Consider the following 17,196-nt stretch of genomic DNA (forward strand, 5'->3'; position numbering starts at 1 on the left):
CTCTGGTAGCTACGTATGCCACTACGGTACCTGTTGGCGGCAGTTCATGAAAATAGGCGAAGTCGGTTTCATCCGCAGCGAAGGTAACAGATAACTCAGTCTTTCACTATCAATGAGGACTTCACGCGTTATTTTCGTAGGCCCACTTGCAATCCTCAGTTCACTCGTGCAGGCTCAACTCCACAAAATGTTGTGCAGTCAAATTAGTCCGCGGGAAATGTAAAAGTATCGAGGTGTCATCGTGCCCCAACCGAGGCTAACCATTAGTTGGATTTGGGCTGCTACTCGTGAGGCTGGGATCTCCTCCGAACTCCTTATGGAACATTCCTGTGACGGTGTGAAGCCACCCTTCTCAGTCTGCTGACATAACCTGGCAACGAGCTGAAATAAATGGATACGAGGATGATTTCAGCAACGGCTTTCTTTCTTTTCGTGATGTTCGCTACCAGTGAAGATAAGCCGAAGGCGGAAGTGAAAGGGTATACAGTGCGCACACACACGCGATTTCGTCATTACATTAACTGCGGCAGTATATCGGAAAATCCATGGCATCGAGCGGCCGTCTCTGCAGTGCAGTCAGCAGCGATGGGAGAAGCAGGTCGGCGGTGGTGCTGCGGCCGCTACGCGCACCCTCATTCGTCCAGCGTAAGTTCTCTACACCCATTCCACTGTATCCTGCAACAGTGCACCTCAGCGAACACATGGCATTCCACTTTTACACTGCTTTTCCACGTCGGCATAATTGGTGGGCAAATTTTATAAGACCGCGGTCTAGGGCGCTGCAGTCGTGGACTGTGCGGCTGGTGCCGGCGGAGGTTTGAGTCCTCCCTCGGGCATAGGTGTGTGTGTTTGTCCTTAGGATAATTTAGGTTAAGTAGTGTGTAAGCTTAGAGACTAGTGACAAGTCCCACAAGATTTCACACACATTTGAACATTTTTTTTGAAATTTTATAGGCTGTTGTCGGAACAAGTCAGTATTGTCAGACAAGGATTTAGATACGAGGGCGAGGAGAATATCTTCCCACTCAGCAATTATCAATGTGTTTGTATTTTGTTGATATCCACTGTGAAGCAGTTAAGACAGACATCGCAAGATATGCTCAGAAAGAACAAGTATTTGGAGGTGCGCGTGTCTTTAACTTATAGAGGGCAACGTGGCCAATTTTTGATGTACATGAGTAATTTATAATGTTCATATCTACTGAATATTGCTGTGTACGACATCGTACACGACTATAAGAAGAAATGGGCTGCAGCATTATGCAACAACTGCCCTCTTAGGAAAGCTGGACAGGAGCGGAGAAGATTAGCGAACAAGCTAGCACAGTGAACAGAAGATTTACTTAACATACGTACGTAGATTCATTATAAATAATCCAGCAAGAAATAGAGTCCAGCTCTCAATGTCAACAACTAAGAGGCTCTCTGAACTAAAGCACGAACGATGGGGTCGGTGCCGCGACCAGGCGGTGTCTGAGTGGCGTCACTTCCCGAGGAGGTTCCAGGTGCGAGTGGGCCCACGGTACGGAGCCACTGGACACGTGGCCCAAAGGGCGTGTGCCATTAGGTCCGCCGCTATCGTCGCCTCACAGAAACTTGCAGTTCCGTCCTCAGCTTTGACGCCCATGGGGTGGTACCGATACGTTACCACAAATCTGACCTCACTTTTGTTTTTCTTTTGACAGAATTTTATCCTTTCTCTGTGGCATTGGAAAGAACTTTCGACGTGAATTTCAAGGAAATAACATCTGTGGAACCTGATCAAATACTAACAAGCTCACAGGGCCCAAACAGCTGTCCCACGGTCAAGAGAAGACGTTCCAAAACCGTCTGCCCTATTCAACCTAACACAGGGTGTCTCAATATTCAGGAATATGACAGGAACAATCATTCTAACAAGGGAACCTCCTCATCGCACCCCCCTCAGATTTAGTTATAAGTTGGCACAATGAATAGGCCTTGAAAAACTGAACACAGATCAATCGCGAAAACAGGAAGAAGTTGTGTGGAACTATGAAAAAATTTAGCGAAACATACAAACTGAGTAGTCTATGCGTAACATAGGCTACATCAAGGATTGTGTGAGCATAGGAGCGCCGTGGTTCCGTGGTTAGCGTGAGCGTCTGCGGAACGAGAGGTCCTTGGTTCAAGTCTTCCCTCGAATGAAGAGTTACTTTCTTAATTGTTGCAAAGTTATGATCTGTCCGTTCATTCATTGACGTCTCTGTTCACTGTAATAAGTTCAGTGTCTGTGTTTTGCGACCGCACCGCAAAACCGTGCGATTAGTAGACGAAAGGACGTGCCTCTCCAGTGGGAACCGAAAATATTTGATCGCAAGGTCATAGGCCAACCGATTCCTCCACAGGAAAACACGTCTGATATAGTCTATATGACACTGGTGACGGAATATGCGTCACATGACAGGAATATATTGTCGACCCACCAACTTGTACACTTGGCGAATGGGTAAAAAGATTCTTCTACCTTGCCCGATTTAGGTTTTCTTGTGGATGTGATAATCACTCCCAAAAATTGATGAAAACATAAGAGTTTATGTGACAAACTGAAAATAAAATTTTACGCTTTTCAGTCGAGGGAAGACTTGAATCAAGGACCTCTCGTACGGCTGCTCGCGCTAACCACAGGACCACGGCGCTCCTCAGTTCACACTCTCCTTGATGTTGCTTATGTTGCGCATGGACTACTCAGTTTGTATATTTTGTGTATTTTGCTTATGCGATGATATAACCAAATACTTAATGATCTCAGCGTCAGCTCCACTGCACTCCCTGTAAAAGAATCTTAATACTAACTAAATTTAGTGGAAAGGGTTCAAGGCTTTCCTATTTTTAGTTAGCTGGTAAAATAACGTCGAAAAAGCAGTTAAGTTTACCATTGGCAATTTTATTCTACTCACAAACCATCGTTTATAAATTGCACTATTGATAAAAGGAAATGTTTTAATACAAGATGGTAAAAACCAACTGCGTTCAACAAAAATGTGAACGTATATACCCTGAATGGGTTTCCAAGTTCTACAATCGATCGAAGGATGACCTATGCCATATCACATCTATAATCTAGGTTTAATTTAAGTTTCACAAAAGAGAAAACTATCAAAATGGTCTACAGTGACCCTCAATTATCTTTAATTACTTATTTAACTTGTCGTAAATTACAGTGGCTGATGTGGCTTCTCAATAACTATATAAAAGAAAAATCATCGCGTTTCAGATCTGTTCTTTAAGTGGCAAATGCGAACACCATGAGTTTTAATTAACGATCGACACTAGTATTACACAAAAAAGGGGGTGTAACAGATGAGACTTCTGAAGTTCTGAGTGAAGCCTTCTGCGCTCAAAAATGCGGCATCGCGTGCGTTCATTACCTTGTCGGTGTTTAGGCAGCGCCAGGGCAGCGGCGGGCAGCACAGCTCCGCTCACCTCGCCATCTCGGAAGCAACTCTTACCTAACTTCTCCTTACTACAATTTACCGAAGTTGGTTTAAAAAAACTATCTGGCTGTGTTTTCATCTGAACAATCAGGGTCTCAATGTTAACCTTAAGCTCCGCCTACAAAAATTCTGTCTATCCAATGAGAAACGTTATACTTTTCGTGGTGGGGCAATGTTTTTAAAGTTTGCAACGTAACAGAGACGCTAAAAAGTCTCACGCTAAAACCTGCAGCTGGTGTGGTCCTTTTAGCGTTATCGTAAGATCTATACTGTTCTTCTGGAGGGCTCTATCTTTTAACATGGGCTGGGGGTGGTCCTAATGTAACAGACACACGAAAAAGTCTCACGCTAAAACCTGCGGGTGGTAGTGACCCTTTTTGTGTTATCGTAAGATCTATACTGTTTTTCTGGAGGGCTCTAGCTTTTAACATGGGCTGGGGGGTGAAACTTGCGGATGGTAGTCTTACAGGTAGGCTGGCGACGTGGGTGTCCAGTCCATCCCTTAACGTAGGGCCTTCTAGCTTATCACAGTTCTGCTCTCGGCTTCTGTTCTCGTTTCTCCCCTCAGAACTGCGTCGGTCTCACGGTGGGAAGGTACGACATGCATTTAGGCATTCTTGTGTTAGTCTGTGGTATTCCATTTGCTCACTCGTTACTCGTATTACTTTGGTTAATTTAATGTCACGATTTATTCGGAGCTATGTGACATACTACTGGATTTGCTCATCATGTCAGGGTTTTCATGGAAGGTGTTGGATTTTCCTGACACCTTACAACTGGCCCATAAGAAATGGTGCAAGTATGTTGCATCATATAGTAGTGAGGAACAGTTTAGTGGGTTAATTAAAACTGCACAATTCATCTTCCCGTTGCCAGCCCATAATGCTTGTGTTGAGAGGTTGTCCTCCATAATACAGGCACAGCAGACAAAGGAGATAAACAGATTCACTATTGACTCTGAAAGGGGGATTGCAATGGTGAAATTTAATTTTAGAAATTTGGATTGTAGTAACTTTTTTAAATATTTGTGTCAAGAAAAGTAAGTTTCAAAAAGATTGTGTCAAATGCAAACTACGTGAATTCTAAAGTGTTGTTGGTGTGTGAAATGTGTGAATGATTTTATTTTTTGTTTCTTATGTAATAATTCAAGAAATAGAAAGTGTCCTCTTTTTTCTTCCTAAAATATGGAAAATGCCCTTTTTTGGCATTCTGAAATCTGGTAACCATAATCTGACTTCTTTCTATGCTAATGATAAGCCCTTGAAGTCTTTGTACAGATGCTATTTTGTCGAAATTCTCTGCAACTTGTTCTTTGTAAAGCTTGGTTTCATCCTGTTATTATATGCATGCATTGAATTATTTTCGTGAAAAGAAAAATATCAGTGACGACAAAATACGTTAACAAGTGTATGTACTGTGAAGCAGATGTCAAAATATATAAAGTTTTTTGTAGAATAATCTAAAAATAATAACAGGCAGAATTCTTGTAAGATACCTTTGCATTCTGAAATTCTATCCCTGTAAGTTGTGTACCACATAAAAATTTATTGTTTAACTCATCAGTGAGTGAAAACAAGCAAAATAAAAAAATACTCATTTATAAATCTCTTGTAGCAGTAATCATTCATAAATTCAATGATGAGTGTAATAACTACATTTAATAGACATTACAGCACACAGTTCAAGCGTCCACTGCGGGTTGGAGCTACAGTTGCCAAAAAATCTAAGCCAGTACTGGACGGAAATTCAAAACTGCCAGATGATGCTGGTGGGAATTTTAAAATGCAAGAAATTTGGAAATGTATAAGATGGCGATGGTGACAAATTTAAAAAAAATCCAAGATAGAGGAACTTGCCCAGTTATGCTTTATAGCCCCTCTCCCTTCTCTGCTGTTACTATCCAGTATGGCACCATGTTCAAAATGTTCATGCCAAATAATGCACTGGTCGTTTCATATGGGCGCCTACAACAAAAAAATTTGTCACCTCAACGTGAATTGCGTAAGATGTCACCATGTTGCAACAAATATAACAAATACCACAGTATGTCGAAAAATACGTAAGTATGATATTAAAAAATGTATTATCAGTATTACAGTATTACTAAAAATTACCTAAACTCCATACAAACTGCTTAAATTGGCGCTATTCATCTCTCTAACTCTCTTTCTTTTTCACATCTCACTACGAAGAAAAACACTTAGACCAAATACTGCACTCTCTCATCATTAAATTTCATTTCACATGTGCACACATAGCATAAAAAATAATTATCTGCATTATTTCCACATCTGCCTCGTCATCATTATCTGTAAAATTGATCTCTCTCTCTCTCTCTCTCTCTCTCTCTCTCTCTCTCTCTCTCTCCCTCCCTCCCTCCCTCTCTTTCGGCTTCATATGTCTCATCAGTAAATTTCATTTTTCTCTGCTTTATACTCTGCTAAAGCGTTTATCAAATACTGTACTGCCTCATCAGAAAATGTCAATCCACTTTCTGGTTTATACAGCACAAAACATTCTGCACTGCCTTCGTAAATTTCATCTCTCTCTCTCTCTCTCTCTCTCTCTCTCTCTCTCTCTCTGTCTTTCTTTTTTACTAGGGTAATTGAAAAAAATCAAACAAAAATATTCCAGATACAAATGTTATTACAAAAAAGTATATATTCCAAAGAAAAGCTAGAGGCCCACTTGGTTGACAGCGCACAGTTAAAGCCAATCCCAAATAAGTGCATTTATCTACATCATTCAGTACAGCATATTAAATACGCATTAGCTATGACAAACGATATTTAAAGAGTATTCTGCCTCTTTATATATTTCTGTATTTGAATACGAATGCCTATACCAGTTTCTTTTGCGCTTCGGTATATGTAAACAGGCAGAATATGACGCTGCGATCGGCAACACCAAAGTAAGACAAGTATCTGGCGTAGTTGTTAAATCGGTTACTGCTGCTATAATGTCAGGTTATCGAGTTTAAGTGAGTTTGAACGTGGTATTATAGTCAGCGCATGAGCGATGGGACACAGCACCTCCGTCGTTGCGATTAATTGGGGAATTTCCCATACGACCATTTCACGAGTTTACATCTGTCTGTATTTCAATACGCATGCCCATACCAGTTCCTTTGGCGCTTCAGTGCATGAAAGCAGGCAGAATACGGCGCTGCAGTCGGCAAAACCTGTATGAGAGAAGTGTATGACGCAGTTGTTAGATCGGTTACTGCTGCTACAAGGCAGGTTATCAAGATTTAAGTGAGTTTTAACGTGGTGTTTTAGCGGGCGCCCAAGCGATGGGACACGGTATACCAGAGGTACCGATGAAGTGGCGATTTTCCAGTACGACCATTTCACGCGTGTATTGTGAATATCAAGAATCCGGTAAAACATCAAATAGCCGACATAGCTGCGGCTGGAGAAAGATCCTGCAAGAACAGGACCATCAACGAATGAAGAGAATCGTTCAACGTGACAGAAGTGCAACCCTTTAGCAAATTGCTAAAGATTTTAATGCTGGGCCATCATCAAGTGTCAGCGTGCGATCCGTTCAACGAAACATCAACGATATGGGCTTTCGGAGACGAAGGCTCACTCGTGTAACCTTGATGACTGCACGACACAAACCTTTATGCCTCTCCTGAGCCCATCAACACCGACATTGGACTGTTGATGACTAGAAACATGTTGCCTGGTCGAACGAGTTTCGTTTCAAAGTGTATCGAGCGCATGGACGTGTAGAGGTATGGAGACAACATCATGAGTCCATGGACGCTGCATGTCAGCAGGGAATATTTCAAGGAGGTGGAGGCTCTGTAATAGCGTAGGGTGTGTGCAATTGGAGTGTATGGGACCCCTGCTATGCCTAGATACGACTCTGAAAGGTGACACGTACATAAGCATCGTGTCTGATCACCTGCATCCTTTCATGTACATTGCGCATTCCGACAGACTTGGGAAATTCCATCAGGATAATGCGGCACCACATGGCCAATTCCAGCAGGATAATGCGACAGCCGAAACGTCTAGAATTGTTACACAGTGACTACAGGAGCACTCTTCTGAGTTTAAACAGTTCCGCTGGCCACCAAACTCCCCAGACATGAACATTATTGTGTATATGTGGGATGCCTTGCAAAATGCTGATGAGAAGAGATCTCCACCCTATCGTACTTACGGATTTATGGACAGCCCTGCAGGATTCATGGTGTCAGTTCACTCCACCACTACTTCAGACATTAGTCAAGTCCATGCCACGTCCAGGTGAGGCACTTCTGCATGCTTGCGAAGGCCCTACACGATATTAGGCAGGTGTACCAGTTTCTTTGGCTCTTCAGTGTAATTGTACATTACACAAATACTGTAGGTGTTACTAAGGTGGGGATTCCACATGTGGCTGGTATTGGGAAAGAAAAATGCCATTGTTAACTATTCAGAACCTAACATACAATCACGTATAAATATCCCGAGCTACTGTTATTTACAAACGTTTGTGAGACACACTTGTCAATGGAGCGTCAAGCCTCTCCTAAGACTCTAAGCAACAAAGCCGCATGCCATGTTCTGACATTCCCACTGATGCTTGCTGATAGTCACTTATGACTCAGGAAACTTATGTTCATTGCACAAACTACACTCCTGGAATTTTAAATAAGAACACCGTGAATTCATTGTCCCAGGAAGGGGAAACTTTATTGACACATTCCTGGGGTCAGATACATCACATGATCACACTGACAGAACCACAGGCACATAGACGCAGGCAACAGAGCATGCACAATGTCGGCACTAGTACAGTGTATATCCACCTTTCGCAGCAATCCAGGCTGCTATTCTCCCATGGAGACGATCGTAGAGATGCAGGATGTAGTCCTGTGGAACGGCTTGCCATGCTATTTCCACCTGGCGCCTCAGTTGGACCAGCGTTCGTGCTGGACATGCAGACCGCGTGAGACGACGCTTCATCCAGTCCCAAACATGCTCAATGGGGGACAGATCCGGAGATCTTGCTGGCCAGGGTAGTTGACTTACACCTTCTAGAGCACGTTGGGTGGCACGGGATACATGCGGCCGTGCATTGTCCTGTTGGAACAGCAATTTCCCTTGCCGGTCTAGGAATGGTAGAACGATGGGTTCGATTACGGTTTGGATGTACCGTGCACTATTCAGTGTCCCCTCGACGATCACCAGAGGTGTATGGCCAGTGTAGGAGATCGCTCCCCACACCATGATGCCGGGTGTTGACCCTGTGTGCCTCGGTCGTATGCAGTCCTGCTTGTGGCGCTCACCTGCACGGCGCCAAACACGCATACGACCATCATTGGCACCAAGGCAGAAGCTACTCTCATCGCTGAAGACGACACGTCTCCATTCGTCCCTCCATTCACGCCTGTCGCGACACCACTGGAGGCGGGCTGCACGATGTTGGGGCGTGAGCGGAAGACGGCCTAACAGTGTGCGGGACCGTAGCCCAGCTTCATGGAGACGGTTGCGAATGGTCCTCGCCGATACCCCAGGAGCAACAGTGTCCCTAATTTGCTGGGAAGTGGCGGTGCGGTCCCCTACGGCACTGCGTAGGATTCTACGGTCTTGGCGTGCGTCCGTGCGTCGCTGCGGTCCGGTCCCAGGTCGACGGGCACGTGCACCTTCCGCCGACCACTGGCGACAACATCGATGTACTGTGGAGACCTCACGCCCCACGTGTTGAGCAATTCGGCGGTACGTCCACCCGGCCTCCCGCATGCCCACTATACGCCCTCGCTCAAAGTCCGTCAACTGCACATACGGTTCACGTCCACGCTGTCGCGGCATGCTACCAGTGTTAAAGACTGCGATGGAGCTCCGTATGCCACGGCAAACTGGCTGACACTGACGGCGGCGGTGCACAAATGCTGCGCAGTTAGCGCCATTCGACTGCCAACACCGCGGTTCCTGGTGTGTCCGCTGTGCCGTGCGTGTGATCATTGCTTGTATAGCCGTCTCGCAGTGTCCGGAGCAAGTATGGTGGGTCTGACACACCGGTGTCAATGTGTTCTTTTTTCCATTTCCAGGAGTGTATACTGCGAAATTCAGTTACTCAAATAACTACCAGAATCGGTAGAAAAACCTTTCTCCTTCATCCAGTTTTTCTCCTCCTTAGTATCTTCCCCATCTACTCAAAACTGTCTTCATCATTATGTGCCGGCAGACTTTTAATTACTATCCAGTGAAGCTATCATCAGTGCCTTATTTTCTCTTTCTTCTCTTCAAGTATTTGGCCTTAGAAATCAGGATTCCTTTAAATATGGGTCTGTGGACTGACTCTACAACATTTTCAAAAATAATGTATACATCTCTCGCACACAAAATCGAAATGTGATAGATAAAATATGTACCACCTATATTCGCAGAGGTAGTGGCACAGGCATACATTCCATTGTTCGGTTGTTCACTTAGGTGTTGGCACTCCTTTTTGCTGCTCCTTGAAATAGGGACTGAGTTCTATTCTTGTTCTCGTCTCTGATATTTCCTGGAATCCTGCTCCATATGTTTTGCTTCACACTCATCACTTACAAAACTGTTTTGCGTTGCACATCGCCAGTTCCCCAGCGGCCTCATCCTGAGCGGTTTCAGAATCATCTCTCCTCTCTGAAACGACCCTTTCTTCTCACCATAAAATGAAGCTCATGGCATTCCTTGCATCTGGAATTTCACTCAATAAGGTCGGTGCAGCCTTCGTCCCTGGCAAACAATTTCAACACAGTGATCGCACGTTACACTACAACAAGACTCCCAGTGACTAGTTTGATATTCCTCCCATCATTAGAGAAATGTCCATCTAGGGCAACGGAACATTAAACAGCACTTCCGTTTATCTAAATTACACACAGAATTCCCACTCTTCAATCGAAATACATACCCATCAATAGAAAATTCACGTGCACCTTAAATTGAGATGACAACAGAACAGTTACCATCACGTCAACCTTAACCTTATAATTCATCATTATACAACATGCCACTACCCCTACTTTGTTCATTCTCGAACAACTTTAAATTGTTCAGATGGTGCACAGCACACAACCGCTTTGTATGTAGTGCTTCAAGTTCTGCTGCATTTGGCTGAATTAACCTTCATACTTGGAATGGTCCAGAGAATACATTGTAAAACTTGCGGTTGAGAAATTTCTATTTCTTTGATAATTTATGTATTTTCATTAATAATTTACACATAACTGCCAAATTACACTATTGGAAAGTTCCCTTTCGTTTCTCCCGTCTTCTCCATGTCTGACTTCTGATTCTCTCAGTCGGTAGATTTACTATGTCCAAATGCATAATCTCTCATCTGGTGGGAAAGGCAATGATTTGCTCAGCTTGTACACTGGTTGTTTATTCTTTAGAGCCAGTACCGGTGACACCGGGGCAAATCATTCAGTATCATCTGAAACTCTTCCAGGTAAGCATGCCACCACCAATGCTGCCTGTGACAGTTGTATTCGGCATAATTTCCCTATCTCTTTCATGGTCCTCTCTGATGGGTTCAAGGCTAGGTGAAACCTGGACGTATAAATGGTCATGATCTTCCTTCGTTGCCATTCTTCCTCCATTTATTGGACCGAAATTGTGCCATGTTGTCGGAGAAGATCCTTTCTATCTTCTAGACTTCTTTCTGAACTGTCTTCACGATCACCCTCATGACAGATTTAGTGATGGTGCCATGCAATGCGGTGAGTGTTAGATACTTTGAGGTTAAGCCCATGCTCAACACACGTATAAACGATGCAGATGGTGCATTAACTAAATGAAAATTTCCCAAACTGATAGTGGAGTCCATAAGAATGCTGTAAACGTCCAACACTTGGGGCAAAGTTCAGCCTGCCAGTAGGTGATCTTTATGTCCATCGACGAAATCATCTTTAGGCCCTGAAATTTTTACAGTAACTGTTCCATCATGTCTGCTCAGTCAGTCTCAGTCTCGATTATACGAACCGACATGAAAAGTAGGGAAGATGATGAAACAGGTCAGTGTCCACAGTTTCCCTCAATCTAGCTGAGTCTTGAGCACCGCAATTGATAGTTTGGCCAGCGTACAAGTTCTCCATATTGCCAGTACTCTCCAAATACTGTTCTCCACACTGGAGAAATATACGGACTCACACTACTTAGTACTTGCAGCGGTCCAAATTGTGAAAGGGTCAGAAGCATATACCATATTAGTTCGTTTATTAACTCCTTGGGATACAAACTACCCAGCTGCCTCTGTTTGACTTCTTTAGAGAAGAGATTCTTGCTAGAATAGAAAACTGTATGTTCACTGATCCCTATCTCTAGGCTTTACCTTCACATCTACCCATACTGGATCATTGTCCTGTCCATTTGCAATATCTTCTTATGTCATACTGATGTAATTTTTGAATGGTTAATGCTTAAAGTACATCACGTTTATGTGATTTTTCTGTAGGTGAGCATCATTAGACTAGGTCAGGTATGGTAGAGCATGCAACAGCGGATCCACAATGACATTGTCATTTCTGGGCAAGTAATGTATTGAGACGCGGAATAATGCACGGTGTGCTAGCCTTCCAAGTGTCAGTTTGGCTATCATTAGGAACTGAAAAGCCCTATGATTGCTGTACATGTGAATATTCCTCCTGTATAAGAAATACCCGAATCGAGAGAAACCCTACACAATGACGAGAGCTTCTAGTTCAGTAACAGAATAGCTTTTTTGTTTCTGCCTTAGTCAACATTCTACTTGCAAATGCCACAGTGAGCTGTACTGTCTTGCATTCCCTTTCTTTTTCTTGGGGTGGATGAGCCCCCAGTCTGACCTGGGAACTATCCATGTCGAGTCTGAAGTCCTTATCTAGGACTGCAAAGAGTAAGACTGGCGAACCTAGTAATACATCCTTCAACGTATCAAATTCCCGCTGCACCTTGTTCCCAATTCCCAGACTGTTTTCTTTCCGGTTCTACAACTCAAATGTGGGGTTTTGACACTTCTATCAATAAATCTTTTATAGAAATTTGTGACACTGAGGAACGCGCACACTTGATGCCTCGTTGTTGGTACAGAATACTATTGGATAGCCCTCAGCTTTTCTAGATTGGGCCGGAGTCCTTCAGAACTGATTACATGCCCGAGAAACATCACACAGTTGCATCCTGAGTCAGACTTATTTTGGTTGACTGTCATCTCATGCTTCTTGAATGCCTGTAGGGGCTCACATAGGTTGGTTGGTTGGTTGGTTTCGGGGAAGGAGACCAGACAGCGAGGTCATCGGTCTCACCGGATTAGGGAAGGATGGGGAAGGAAGTCGGCCGTGCCCTTTCAGAGGAAACATCCCGGCATTTGCCTGAAGTGGTTTAGGGAAATCACAGGGGCTCACTTATGGTTTAGTTATGTGCTTCCCATGAGTTCTCCCCAGTCAGCCCATCATCCACACAAAAGGTGACCTTTCTGCGCAGCTCATCAGGACTGACTATACTCAACAGACGTATAAACGATGCGGATTGTACATTAACCAAATAGCAATTTCCGAAAGTTATAGCGAAGTCCATAAGAATGCTGTAAACGTCCAACACTTGGGGTAAAGCTCAGCCTGCCGGTAGCTGACCTCTATGTCCATCGACGAAAGCATCTCTACCCCATGAAATTTTTACAGTAACTCTTCCATCGTGTCTGTTCAATCAATCTCAGTCTCGATTATTTCATTGCACTCATATGTTTTTCTGCATTCATCTCAATATATGGCTACATCCAGGGAGCTTGTCTAAACGATAAAATTTTATGAATATTTTTAATACCAATCCATACTGGCAACATAGTTTCAGATTTCTGTAGTAACAGTGTTTCTTATAATGTAAAGTCTAAATTAATTTCTTTTATCTGTAACTGCAGGACGGTGATGGCAGTTTTTTCAGGACTTAAAGGTAAATCTGAATGAAAATCGTGAGTAGTCACAGAATATTTATCATACACTTCTAAAACTTCCGTATGTCGGAACCGTCTGGTACATTTTCCACAGCCATACAAAATTGGACACTCGAAGCTACTGTAATACTGCCCAACTGTAAAAGCTATTCACGTCAAAATATTATAATGTACTTACTTACTTTATGCGATTAGGCTCAATGGACCGTGCGCTGCTTTGAGAGATTGCCTCCGCTTCAGCCTGTCTTCAGCTCCTTTCTGCCATCCTTCCAGCAGTACCACTCTCTGAAAGTCTTTGGATACGCAGTCATTCCTTCGAGTTGTAGATCTTCCTACGGGCCTTCCGCCCGTTGGCTTGGTGTTGAGTACAGTTTTGGCCATCGGTTATCCTGCATGCAAGCAACGTGCCCTGCCCACCGGAGTCGTCGTGTTTTCATTAAAACCACGATGTTCGCCTCTTCGTAAATATCACACAACTCTGTATTGTGACGAATCCTCCATTCTTCACCCTCTTTATCGTAAACTGGTCCAAAAATCTTCCGAAGGACTTTCCTTTCAAATATCATTAGTCTGTTCAAACCTTGCGTGGCTGTACTCCAGGTGGCATATCCATATAGTACTACTGACTGTGGGAGTGTTTTGTAGATTTTTTTTTCAAATGTCTTGACAAACTTTTGATTTTGAGGAGAGCATTAAAGGCCACGCGGGATGAGCCGAGCGGTTTGAGTCACTGGAGTCATGGACTGTGCGGCTGATCCCGGTGGAGGTTCGAGTCCTCCCTCGGGCATGGGTGTGTGTGTTTGCCCTTAGGATGATTTAGGTTAAGTAGTGTGTAATCTTAGGGACTGATGACCTTAGCAGTTAAGTCCCATAAGATTTCACACACGTTTGAACATTTTTTGAGTGCATTAAGGCCGTGCTAACAGCGGTTATTTATCTGTAGACTTGCCTGTCTCTCCGTTTTATTGGATGGTTCATCTCTGAATACTGCGCCCAGTTATTAGGAACCCCTAACTTGATGATAGCAACCTTCAGTTGTCTGTAAGGGTGGAAGTGGTTCTCGAGTTTCATTATGTCTACGGTGTACAGCCATGTATTCCGTGTCACGATTGTGTTAGGTCAGATGGCCACTTGTTACGACTTCTGCAGTACTCGTTATCAGCAGACACTGGCTGCGCCAAAGACTGAGACGGCGTGGTGTTTTACAATTATTTATTGAGCTTTCTTTACAACTTTTCCCTCGTCGTCGCTGCACAGCCCTGCGCATCCCTCCGCCTGGCTGCTGCTGTGTAGATTCTCCGACAATGCGCGCCACCAGTGCTCCGCTGAAGCAGGATGCCCTGTGGTTGAGAGGAACTCGCCGCTCGGCAGCCCAGTACGGCACCCGCAGCTGCCGCCGCCTGCTGCACCAGCGGCTGGGAGCCATCAGTCGCAATGTCCGCGAGCTCGCGTCATGGACGGACCACGCGCCTTGGGCCGGGTTGCCGTGGAGTCCGGCCGCCAGTAGCCCGGCGGCGCCTGTGCTGCCGGTCCTGCTGCAAGTTCTCGCTGTGGGTAGTCAGCCATGGTGCCGACCGGACTCTGGCCGACTCCCAGAGCTCAAATAGACATCTGGCGGCGAACGGATGACTCCTCCGAGCTGGAACAGACTTCCGGAATCGCCACCTACGAAGATGGAACATTCGCACACGGACCACGTCCGTCCGCAGATCCGAACTGCTTCCTAAAGGCTTCTGCCCGTTGCTGCCTGTGCTCCACTATTTATATCCGGCAGGACGACGTTTCTTACCCTCGGTGGCAACTTCTTGTTATTCCTGCCGCAGTATATTGCACCGTAACTTAGCGTACTGGCCTCACTTCCCTTACTCAGTACTCTCTAGGTTACGCCCGGCGCTCGGTCTGCATGCGCCCTTGCGTCAGCCGGTTGGTAGACTGCAACTGTCAGCAAGGATATCTGTGCCGCGCCTACTTCGCAATGCCACGATCGCCGGCTGCCTCTGTCATGCCATTCTCCACTGTGTGAAGCAACACTTACTACATGTGGCCGCAACAATTGATTTGGAGTCCAATTTTCCTCGCTGTTGTTTCCAGAATGTCAGCCATTTCCCCTAATTCTTCTTGCGACCCAGATAGTAGCACTATATCATCGGCATATCTGAGGCACTAGGTGTTCACATCCCCGGTCTGGTTTCCTCTGAGTTCATTAGATGACATCTCTCGAATTACCTTCTCTAATGCGAGATTGAAAAGAACAGGTGATAGTCAAAAAAATGGTTCAAATGACTCTGAGCACTATGGGACTTAACATCTATGGTCATCAGTCCCCTAGAACTTAGAACTACTTCAACCTAACTAACCTAAGGATAACACACAACACCCAGCCATCACGAGGCAGAGAAAATCCCTGTCCCCGCCGGGAATCGAACCCGGGAACCCGGGCGCGGGAAGCGAGAACGCTACCGCACGACCACGAGATGTGAGCTGGTGATAGTCCATTGCCCTGCCGTAGCCAAGTTTTTTATTTTGAATGAATCAGTAACCTTATTTCCAATTTTTACCTTTGCTGTAGTATCCATCAGGCAGGCCTTCGTGAGGCTTACCAGTTTCTTGGCAAAACCAAACTCTTCCAGACACCTCAGTATACTTTCCCGATGAATGGAATCATATGCTTTTCTGAAGTCGACAAACAGAGTGTGTAGTTCTTGGCCAAACTCCCACCTTTACTTTACGATCTGGCGCAGGACAAAGATTTGGTCGATAGTAGATCTCCCGTGACGAAATCCTCCTTGATATTCTACAATAATAGTGTCTGCCAATGGTTGGATTCGATCTAGACGATAGTTTGAGAAGATCTTATAACAAATATTAAGCAGAGCGTTACCATGGTTGTTTTCACATGCCATTCCGTCATTCTTCTTGTGGATGGGACAGATTAGTGCATTCCTCCAGTCTTCTGGAATGTTTTCAGTGTTACAAATGGTCTCTATTAATTTGTGAATTCTTGCGACAAGGTATTCACCCCCTTCCTGAATTATTTCAGCATGGATGCCATCTTCTCCTGGGCTTCTGTCCTTTCTAAGCCGTTTTATATGCTTTCTGAACTCTTCTACAGTTGGCGGTAGGTATTCAAGATCTGCTGTATGTGGTAGGGGGAAATTAAAGAGTGTCAGTGGGTCTTAATAATTTAACAAGTGTTCCCATCTCTTTGCAATTTGATATTCATTTGTCAGCATCTCTCCTTTGGCATTTTCTCAGTAGGTTTATAGGTTTTCCTCGGATAGTTGACCTTTCTGTACATGTTCTTTATCCTCCTTCCCTGGAAGTCTTCTTCTGCTTCTGCAATAACCCCACTCACGAACTTCCTCTTTTCTCTCCGCAATACCGCTTGCGGTTCTCTTCGGACTCTGTCAAATTCTGCCTTACTGGTCTGATTAGTTGCTGACTGTAACCACTTGTCACGGGATTCTTTTCTCCTGTTGACCGCCTCTTCACAGATCTCATTGAACCATTTCTTCTTCCTTGCCACTCTTTTTACAATGACTGATCCTGCAGCCTTTGTAACCACGTTTATAATTTCTTCCCATTGCTGATTTACATCTGAGTCCTCTGTTTCCAGCAGTACTGTAAAACGATTTCTGATCTCAACTTTAAGTTCATTCTGTGCTACTTTCTCTATTTCTAAACATGTCACTTCCTTTAGTTTACTTCTTTGGTTTGGCTTCAGCGTGACTCTGAGTTGAGTATAATGTAAGATTTGTCAATTTTGTCATCATTAATTGGCCATGAATCTGTTGTTTGCAACAACATGGCTGTATGAACAGTGAGCAAT

General features: G+C 44.4%; 1 protein-coding gene across 1 annotated transcript in view; it reads left to right on the top strand.

The window, feature by feature from the left end:
- Window positions 1-585: 585 nt before the first annotated feature.
- LOC126305238 (annexin-B12-like) overlaps window positions 586-17,196 on the top strand; it is a 271,275-nt gene continuing 254,664 nt past the window's right edge. Inside the window, exon 1 of the mRNA XM_049992027.1 lies at window positions 586-645. Within this exon, the coding sequence (XP_049847984.1) occupies window positions 586-645 (60 nt within the window). The remainder of the gene's footprint in view (window positions 646-17,196) is intronic.

The sequence above is a fragment of the Schistocerca gregaria genome, unplaced genomic scaffold (assembly GCF_023897955.1).
Source record: "Schistocerca gregaria isolate iqSchGreg1 unplaced genomic scaffold, iqSchGreg1.2 ptg000286l, whole genome shotgun sequence".
Taxonomy (NCBI): domain Eukaryota; kingdom Metazoa; phylum Arthropoda; class Insecta; order Orthoptera; family Acrididae; genus Schistocerca; species Schistocerca gregaria.